Genomic DNA, 10,414 nt, shown 5'->3' on the forward strand with positions numbered 1-10,414 from the left:
GCATGATATTTCATATCTAACATTTTGCAAGGTTATATATATATATCTATCATATATATATGTCGTGCCGTGCGTGTAATAGATCAATAAAATGGCAACTACTCTCCCTAATCATCACTACTCGACACGATTATTGGCTGCTCAATTTTTATTGGTTCTCTTGGTAATGTGAATGCTTGAAGTACTTGTTTTTATGACATTCAGGATTTCATACAAAAGAAACTAAAACGTATGAAGGCAAAAGTACTTGAAAACTTTACAAATTGATATAATACAAATAACACACCATCTTACTGTGTCACAGTAGAAATTTGCAGCAATCTCATCTGGTCATGTCACGTGACGTGAGAAAATATCAAATAAATTATAATAAATAAATAAATAAATATTAATCGCACGAAGGAGTTTATATATTCATCCGTATACTGAGAGGGAAAAAAGAAGTAACAGAATGGATATTCCAACAATTGGAGCTCAGCCATCATCATTAGGCCCGTTTAACAAGTGGCCTGTTTAGATGCAATCATAGGCCCAATGAATCTTTTTTTTTTTTTTGGTGAATTGAAAAATATACAAAAGCTAAAAGCAACAAAGGTAAAAGAATATATATTTTAAAGGTATTGAACTGACTGGAGTTTGCTTAGGCTTGCGAGATGAACCGACTATGATTGAGCTCGGAAAAGTATATTTCGCTAATCTACCCAAAAAATAAGTATATTTCACTAATATTTACACGGAACAAATTAACTTAATGATGAAAACTTTCTTTTTAATTATTATTACCTATTTTAGTTAATAATTTCAAAATTTCGGATATTTGTGGATTCGATATTTGTTTATCAAGTGCACAAGAATAATTGCCTATTGAAAGGAAAAGGTTCACAAGAATAATCACGGACTAAATATGCTGGGTAGAAAAATCCGTATTAACTGTACATGCATATGTAGGGAAAAACTTCTTTGCCAAAATTCACACCCATCTCATCTGCGGCATGTGAGGGACCAAATAATGCCCCTGCACTTGATTTGCAAAAATCACATGCTCCGACCCCGTCTCTACTTCGGGCTGATTCATCGACAGACGCTTGGGTTGAAATAGAAGCTCTCATTCATATATTATATTATCAGCGGAGCCGGAAAACTCGGTAGATCCTTATAGTTATGTTATGTTATGCATTTGCCGAGATGTTGCGAACTTAATTTATTACCATCAGCGAGGGGGCCAAGAAGTGCAGATTCTGTTCAAATTTCATTTTATTTTTATTATTGTCTTTTGACTAAACCGATGCTGGCCATGTTATAAACTATAAATCATAAGAAAAGGGACTTACCCAACAAAATGTTAAATAAAAAAAAAAGTAAAAGGGAAGCCCAATAAAGAAAAGAAAAAGAATTTAAAAAAGCGATACTCCGGACCGAACGACGAATGTCCCATGAAATGTCGTCTACATGAAATATGTATTTTATCTTATAGATAGATGTTGCCCTCACAAACAAGGAAGGGTAATTAGACATCGTTTATACAAATTTCCAGGGGACATAAGAAAATACAGTTTTTTTTTTGTTTTTTTTTAATGTTGGTGATAAAAAATACAATAAAATTATATCAAAGGAGGAATAACCAGTTAAGCACATGTTTTTTTTTTCCGTCTATTGTTGCATTTTACAGCTATAATTGAACTTCTTTTCACTTCCCATTATTCCTTTTAAATGAGATCACTGTATTAATCCTCGTTGAAGTTTGGCACGAGTTATTTCCAACGAGTTTCGAAGACGATGATAGCCTTCCTTCCTCTCTTCTTTTATTTCACCGTCTCTCCCACCGTCCACCCTTCGAGCTTCATACGGACCAGACCGGACAGAAGTCACAGAGCCTTCTCCCTCTCTGTCTGTGTCTGTGTCTCTGTCTCTGTCACCCTCTCTCTCTCTGTGTCTAGCTGGCTGTGGAACCACATTGTGATCCTTTTCTGAATACATAATTAATGGAGGCTAATCCTAATCCCCGCTTGAAAAGCTTCATTTGGAGCTTTCTCCGTGTTCCCTTCTCTAACAAATCCATGTTCGAGATCTCTCTCCCCCTTCACCCTTAATCCCCTTCCGCCCCCAAAAAACCTTTCTCCCAACCACTTTTGGACTCATCCCCTCTCACCACAGAAGCTACCGACAAAAACCCTTCTCAATCTTTACTCGGTTTCCGTCGACAACCTCACAGTCGTCTCTGCAGCTCATCGAAGATCGATGACGATGCTGCGGCTCCTGACCTCCGTTCTCCTGCTGCTATCAGCAGCGGCGGCTATCGGCTCACGGGCAGAGGAGGTCACGTGCTCCGGAATCGTGCCAATGAAGTACCGGAGGAATACCATCTCCATCACGGACTTCGGCGGCGTCGGTGACGGGCGGACAGTGAACTCGAATGCGTTCAGGAAGGCGATATATAGTATCCAGCACCTGAACAGGACCGGCGGCACGCGGCTCTACATTCCTCCGGGGGTGTACTTGACGGAGAGCTTCAACCTCACCAGCCACATGACGCTTTTCCTTGCCAAAGGCGCCGTCATCAAAGCCACTCGGGTAGGCTCCGAACTCATCATCTCATCATCATGGTCTCGGCCGAAACTCCATAGTCGCTCATAGGGATGATTACTAGTTCGTGTTGCCATTGATCTGTTTTCTGTCCTTGTTATTGCTCTTTAATTTCTGAGCTCTTGCCCTGTTCGTGAGATGTAACAGTTCCGTCCACTCCCGTGATTTGCTAGTTTTCTATCATGGGTAACGTGAAAGGCTATCTGTTCCTACTAGAAATGCGAGATCTTTGTGAGCAATGTAGGTCTTCAGTGAAAAGAATAGCTTGCATTTCATTGACTGCAGAGGAAGATGATGATTGCGGAGATCATTCCCATTAATGATAATGTACGTTGCCGTTTACACATGGACCATTAGATAGCATGGATGAGATGCTCAAACTCTGATGTCAGATCTGTGGATCAAAATATTTAGTTTGGTCTGACCACTTTCTTCTATTTCTAGTTGAGGTTGGCTGAAATGACTATTTGACGAGGGCCCTGTTTCTACCTCAGCCATAGATGAATCTTTTAATTATTTCGGGGTGCCTGGTGGGGCTTGGCTCTTTATTGTTGTAGTTAATTTCAACGCTGAACTAGACAGCAGGCCTGTGATGCCGTAGTCTCTACTTCTTTCACTTATTTTAGTTGGTAGTTCCCGTAACAAGCAGTGATATCCCCATCTAGATAGTCTGATGCCCGAGTTCAAAACTTTGTGGGTCATCAATAGAGGAGTGCATTCTTGAAAAGGCTTTGGTAAGGCTTTGAACCAAGGTTTGTGTGGTGTCAAACATTGCTAAGGGAGCAGCTAAACAAGATCCATCTACTGAAAACTAAGTGCCTGTCTGGTGCTATATATGATAGCCATTGGTTAAACTTGACCAAGTTATGTGAATCATTTGGTGCTTGTTCTTGGGTGCCATGTGCTATTTAATAGAAGTACAAGCTTTGTACAGTTACAGCTATTACTCCTTTGGTTAATGCATATATTAAGCGAATGGAGTTCATTACTGGCTGGTCCTTTTTACCAGGATACTTTGAATTGGCCCCTGATTGATCCATTGCCATCTTATGGAAGAGGGAGAGAGCGCCCTGGTGGAAGGTATATAAGCTTCATTCACGGGGATGGACTTGAAGATGTTATAATCACTGGTTAGTACCCATAGAAGAAAGATGTGATTTCTTTTCACAAATTGTTAGAAACAGCACAAATGACTCAGATTTTTGTTGATTTGGTCTTTGCAGGCGAGAATGGAACGATTGATGGGCAAGGAGATATATGGTGGAACATGTGGAGACAGAGGACTCTCAACTTTACCCGACCCAACCTTGTGGAGCTGATGAATTCTAGAGATGTCATCATTTCGAACGTGGTTTTCCAGAATTCTCCTTTTTGGAATATTCATCCAGTTTATTGCAGGTAGGATACTTCACCATAGATCTTAACACACCGCTCCTTTGCCTTGTCTCAGTAAATGCAGCACACATGATTCTGGTCCGAGCTCCCCAATTGCTGTGAAAATTATAGCTTTGTCGATCTTGGATACATCATTAGTAGGACATTCAGTGTGAATGTTAGGCCCTTAGAATGAAGAAAAATTAATTATCTTGATTTTTTTTTGTTGGTCTGTTTGAGATTTAATTCTAATTGCAATTCCAATGATGAAAAAGGGAAGCAAGGAACCTATTCAGAGGTTCCTGACAGTCTTCCCTTGATGGGGCCATTGTGGATTCTCTAGGCAACACTCAAATTCTTCCATAGATGGACAAAGATTGCGAGAAAAATTTGGATGGTTTCTTCTTCTTATGTTCTGTGGACAGCCATTCCATGCTATTCTCTGCAATAAACATAATCGAAGTCTTGACCATAAAATATTTTCTCTTTGCAGCAACGTGGTTGTTCGGAAAGTCACAATAATAGCTCCGCTGGATTCTCCCAACACTGATGGAGTAGATCCAGGTACCAAATTCCATATTATGTATTTTCCGTCCAGCAGGTTCATGTTTTCAATTTGAAATTGTTTGTTTTGCTATCCTTGGAGTAAGTCCTGGAGTTTATCCATTGAAATTGATGTCAACATTTCTTGTCTATGAGATATTGATTTTCAAATCGCGGCTTTTCTGTTGATAGGATTTTACGGCATTGGTGAAACTAAATTGTGTTAGATTCCTAGCATTCAGCTTCCCATGCAAATCTTGTTGATATTTACTCTCTCTAAAAGTGATTGCACGTTTTGGAGGAATGTTCTACTCCGATCGCAGTTTACAGAACATGCAGGATTCAAAGTGGTCCTGTCAAAGAACATCGGCCCCACCAAATACTTAACGACATTTTACAAGTACCATGACCATGCATAAAATCCATACTGTTTTCTCTCATTCATTTTTTTCCGTAATTGTCCTTATAGATTCAAGCTCCAATGTCTGCATAGAAGACGCCTACATCTCTGTCGGAGATGATCTTGTAGCCGTCAAGAGTGGGTGGGATGAATACGGGATCTCCTATGGCCGTCCGAGCTCAGACATCACAATCCGCCGCATCACAGGATCATCCCCCTTTGCTGGGATTGCAGTAGGGAGTGAATCCTCTGGTGGGATCGAGAATGTGGTTGCAGAAAATATCACTTTGTACAAGATGGGAGTCGGGATCCACATTAAGACGAACACTGGACGAGGAGGAATCATAAAAAACATTACTGTCTCGAATGTTTACATAGAGAATGCCAGGAAGGGGATAAAGATCTCGGGGAATGTTGGGGACCACCCTGATGATAACTATAACCCAAATGCCCTGCCTGTTGTGAAGGAAATCACGATAAAAGATGTTTCCGGTGTGAAAATTCTACAGCCGGGACTGATGCAGGGGATAAAGAAGTCACCATTCACGGGGATCTACCTGTCTAACATCAACCTTGAGTGGGTCCCTGGCCCAAGGCCGAGTGCTCCTTGGACCTGCATTGATGTTAGTGGGGATTCTACCAAGGTTAGTCCATCGCCCTGTTCCGAGTTGCTAACTTAAGAACTCTTTTAGCTGATAGGATCGAGAGTGAAGCTAAATATGCTTCCATGATATTTGGGCTAACTTCTTAAGACATTCCATTGTAGTTATTGAAATGCATACTTTGCAGTGCTGCCAATATTCCCAGTCCAAGAAGGACCATGGAATCCATAGGAAGTTCGTCCAAATCTATGGAAGCTTTGTCTTTCCATCCCAAATCCCATGTTAACAATAAAAAGTAATGTATTGTGCCAGCAATGGCCGTGTAAGAGAAGTTCATGCCTCTCCCAATTTAGAATTGTGTACATTTGAAATTTGTCCATTCAATATAGAAATTCAGTTAGTGCTTGACAATTTCAGATTGTCGTCTTCCAACTCATATGGATGTATCTGATTAGTTTGAATTGTTTTCGAATCTCTACAACCTGCAGAATTCCTTTCTGAAAGTATTTCTCCATTTGGCTCATCAACATCTGCAGCTAGGTCGAACATTCGTGGCCTGTCCAAGCATACAATGTAAAATCGCGCTTAATTGATAAGATGATGATTAAATTCCAAAATGTTTTTATACCTCTCAATTCTGCAGCTATGGTGCCTCTGCTGTTAAATGTATACAGATTTCTTGATTTCAATGGTGATCATTTTTAGAGCATTCACTTACCGGTTGATCAGAGAGCAGGACTTCCAGCAGATGACAGTATCAACTATCAAGTGTGCACACAATCCGGATTTTACCAAATCAGTAGTGATCCGAACGCAAAGCTCACACATAGGATTAGGCTTTTGAAACATCCGACTGATTGAAGCTCACACGGTCATATAAACTGAAACATTCTCAATATATTCAATGCATGAAGCACGAGGAACACGGTACAAGAGTCATACTAGCACATAACCTACACAGGCACATAACATAAACGGAACATGCTTCTAAATCTCACATGATGCGATATTATTTACATATCTCGGACTCATCACATCAAAAGCAGCAGCGACGAGTGAAGTACTGGTAGACGAACATAATAGAACATCATCACGACCATGTGATCATCTCACTTAGAATCGATCCATCAGGAACTTCCGGAACTTCATCAGAAGCCCACTCTTCTCTTCCTCGTCTTCCTCGTGGTGATGGTGGTGGTGATGGTGGCGGCGGTGTTCATGCTCCTCCCTCTCATCATCCTCTCTCTCAAAGCGGTGATGAAAGTGATGGAACCCCTTCATCTTACGATCATCATCGTTGTGCCCCATCATCTGAAACATATTGCCTTTCTCCTCGGACTCGGGCTCGCCGTGATGATGATGGTGATGGTGGTGGTGGTGGTGGTGGAACCAGGTCCACTGGGCTGGATCCTGGCTGCCCTCGGACTCGGAGTTGACGGTGCTCACCTTCGCGCTCCCCAGGATCATATCGTTTCCGTACGGGATCTCACGGCCATGAGCCGGCAGATCTGACGGCTTGAATGGACGGGGACCGTGGCGGCAAGGGCGACCGTGACGACGGAAGGGGAAACGGAAGGAAACTGGTAACTTTGGCCGTCCGTCGAGCATGTGATCGGCGGGGCGGAACGTCACCGTGGTCACCTTCTCGTTTGACTCGACGGCCCTGACTTCGTTTCCCGGTAGTTTCGAGCCGGCGGTTTCCTCGGACTCGGAGGGCAGCAGGATCGTGGGAGTGGCTTCAAGCTCAGGGAGGGCGGACAGATCGCCGTTGCTGACGTCATTTTCCGAGGACTCCGAGGCACGAGAAAGGGCGACGAAGCTCAGCAAGAGGACGGCGAGGGTGAGAGCAAGTTTCCCCATCTTCCTTTCTTCTGATCGGTCGATAGGAGACGAGGATTTTCGTGGTATTTAAGGGAAGGAGGCAAGTAACGCGAACCAGGGCAAGGGGCAGGTCGGGCAGATGCGGGTTTGACTGGGAAAGGTCGACCCGGGCAGCAAAGATTCCGCCCCACGTGGTCGCGGTTCGAGCCCCCTGACTGCTGGAGACGAATGGCGTGAGCCGGGCTCACGTAGGCCGCCCGCTCAAGCGCACCGAGCATGGCTGGGGCTCACGGTGAGCCCGGCGCACAAACTTATCGTTTGCACTTTGAAGTCAGACTTCTTGGGTTTGATATGATTGGAAGAAGGGCCTAGGTGGGGCCCCCCGTGGGTTATTATATCGTGATCTAAAGGAAAAGGGCTGCCCAGGTGACGTCATCCAGGACGTTACTCATACGACCCGTAAAAACGCGTTCCAGTGTCGATCTGGGGACATTGGTTCTTGGGAGTTGACCTGGGGGGTAGGGGCACGTATGACTAATATAAATCGTTCTCGGGCGTTCACACAGTAGGAATATCAGCTTGGACCGATACGGGCCTGATTTTCCATCAATTTTTAATTATGTAGAAATTATAACGTTAATGTTCAGTCATCCGTGCCTTCCTTGTTATCTAGTCTCATGCGTATTATTCTCATTATATACAACACAACCATAAGTGTTGCGATTAACTTCCGTGGACATGATCCTAACACGATGACATCCACCAAAAACACACATCAGCTTGGGAAAATGAAAATTAGACAGATGTATCACGAGCATGCATTATGAGTATAGAGTCTTCTAGTTTGTGACAATTTGTCACATTCCCTTACCAATTACTGTAGTCGAATCTAGGACTTTTGAATTTTTTTTAAAAAAGAGGTCACTTGCCACCTTGATTAGAGATTTAGAATCGTACTTATACGGTCTTATTCAACCCAGTGGCAGGCTAGTAGTTGGGCCAAAGCCCACTCATGCATATTGGGCGCTAGCGATATAGTTATTATCTTGGGGCATTATCAAATTTCCCATTCGGAGGCAGTCATATAATCGTAACATAGCTAGGCATATTCCCGCGTTATGCACAGGGTTTATTAGATTGATCGAGAACTTGTTCTCTATTGTAACTGTTAGAATCTCAATTTTCAGACCTTGATCGTGTACAGATCACGAGCCTTGAATGATCTGGAGAGAGCTATTTATAGGAGTCATAATATATCTGTATTGAGTTATCATAATCTGTGTAGAATATTTAATAATAAATAATAAGTAGATGTACTTGCCATATATGTGGTTAGAGATAGAATAATATCTTATATGATATATTGATAAAATATTCTAGAGATAATATGAGAGATATTATGAAATATAGATAAAGAAATATACTCAATAGAATTTAGTTATACAATCTGAAGTATCAATGTGAGCCCAACATGGTAAGTAGGGCCAAACGACTTCGACAGTTCGTAGGAGTATATCAACGTTGTTGTTGATGTCGCATCGTAGGTGATGGCCTTTTCATGTTGTGGCTAGAGTGACGTTGTGCGTCGAGTCTGTTGTGCCATTTGGTATGAGGAATCCCGTCATTGTAGAAAGCGAGGGGATCTTCATTGCAGAAAGCAAATGCCAATATTCCATCGTTGTATAAACGAAGGTCATGGTCTTCAATAAAGAGATGATGAGATCTACTTGTTTGAAAAGCGATAGACCCTTCACTGTAAAAAGCAAATGCCAAGATCTATCGTTGTAGAAAACAATGGTCGTGGTCTCCAAACGAATGTGAGGAATCCCCACGCTATAGATCGCAAGGTGCCCTTCGTTGTAGAAAGTGAAGGCCATCGTATCCTCGGTGTAGAAACCGAGGAACACGGCCCCTAATGGGAGGTGAGAAAACCCATCGTAATAAACAACGAGCACCCCTTTGCTATTGAAAGTGAAGACTTATTAGAATCTTTTGGTGTACAAAGCGAAGGCCCCTTAATCCACTGGTGTAGAAACCATAGGCCTAGGTTCTCAAAGATTTGGGCAATGGCGATAATAGTCATGTAGAGCGAGCATCTTGTCAAAGCTGGAGCTCATAAACTGAAACTGATATTCAAGTACTCAAAATGCATTGTTAAGTATAAGTCAATCCTTAAAGTAAAAGAACTATCAAATGAAAAAGCATCCTTTTAGAGATAAGCGAAGCAAATAATGCATAAAAAGCAGGATCACTAACGAATTACTCATCGTGGAGTGCCTTATCGCGATGTTCTCTGATCAGGGGAGCGAGAATGAGGAGTGTTTCGTGAGCGTCCCTCTCGGCCCCGTCACTGAACAAATGACCACAGGTGTCCCGCTTGAATCAGTTTATCTCTATCGTTCTTCAACGCCTGGCAGTGCTCAATGTCATGTCCCAAGCTTTATGGTAGCGACAGTCATGATTGTTAGTATCGCGATTCAACTCGTAGAATCATACGATTCTACGATACGAGGGGTGACTAGCGATTTTGATTCTATGGCAGGGATCATAAATGTAGAATTGTGGCTGAATCGGGAGGAGACTCATGGAATCGAGCTGATTTTACGATTGTCTCCAACCAAAGTCGAGCCGAAGCTAGCCCATTGAGCAACTCAACCCTCTGTGTCTAACCTAAAGTCAAGTCGAAGCCCAACCCATAGAGCAACCCAATGTTTTTTTTTTCCCCTCACCTTCCTTCCCTTCCTTAAGCTTCCAGCTTTCTTCTCCTTCTCCTCTCCCTCGTCCCTCTCTCTCTCTCGATGTAATCTCGAGAGCTAATATTTATGGAAACTAGTTGTCTACGAGCTCTGCTCTACTGCCTCCCTCCCTCTCTCTCTCTGTGCGCTCTGTGACTCGTTTTCAGTTTTTCTCAGGGGAAAGGTTGAGGCAGCACACTTGTTTGAGCTCGCAGGGAAAAAGGGGTACCCTTCTACTTCTCTTTTATCCTTCTTTTGCCTCTTCTGCATGGAAAGCTCAAAGCTGGAAGCTTTTTGCAGACCTGGTGAATTTCACCGTGTAATCTTTTTGAATTTCAAAAGCTACTGTTTGAGTA

General features: G+C 42.6%; 1 protein-coding gene across 1 annotated transcript; it reads left to right on the forward strand.

The window, feature by feature from the left end:
• The first annotated feature begins 1,918 nt into the window (after window positions 1-1,918).
• On the forward strand, window positions 1,919-5,934 carry LOC116203558 (probable polygalacturonase). Its single transcript, XM_031535321.1, has 5 exons — window positions 1,919-2,571; window positions 3,593-3,713; window positions 3,807-3,981; window positions 4,451-4,521; window positions 4,970-5,934. Exons 1-5 carry the CDS (start codon window positions 2,239-2,241, stop codon window positions 5,578-5,580), a joined length of 1,311 nt encoding a protein of 436 aa, XP_031391181.1. The 5' UTR covers window positions 1,919-2,238; the 3' UTR covers window positions 5,581-5,934.
• The last annotated feature ends 4,480 nt before the right edge of the window (window positions 5,935-10,414 follow it).

Source organism: Punica granatum, chromosome 4 (assembly GCF_007655135.1).
Source record: "Punica granatum isolate Tunisia-2019 chromosome 4, ASM765513v2, whole genome shotgun sequence".
NCBI classification, from domain to species: domain Eukaryota; kingdom Viridiplantae; phylum Streptophyta; class Magnoliopsida; order Myrtales; family Lythraceae; genus Punica; species Punica granatum.

Excerpts from the sequence above, each read along its gene's own strand:
- LOC116203558 (XM_031535321.1), top strand. The coding sequence starts at position 2,239 with ATGACGATGCTGCGGCTCCTGACCTCCGTTCTCCTGCTGCTATCAGCA. Across the intron at positions 2,572-3,592 it reads CCGTCATCAAAGCCACTCGG|GATACTTTGAATTGGCCCCT; the intron begins GTAGGCTCCGAA and ends CCTTTTTACCAG. Across the intron at positions 3,982-4,450 it reads ATTCATCCAGTTTATTGCAG|CAACGTGGTTGTTCGGAAAG; the intron begins GTAGGATACTTC and ends TTCTCTTTGCAG.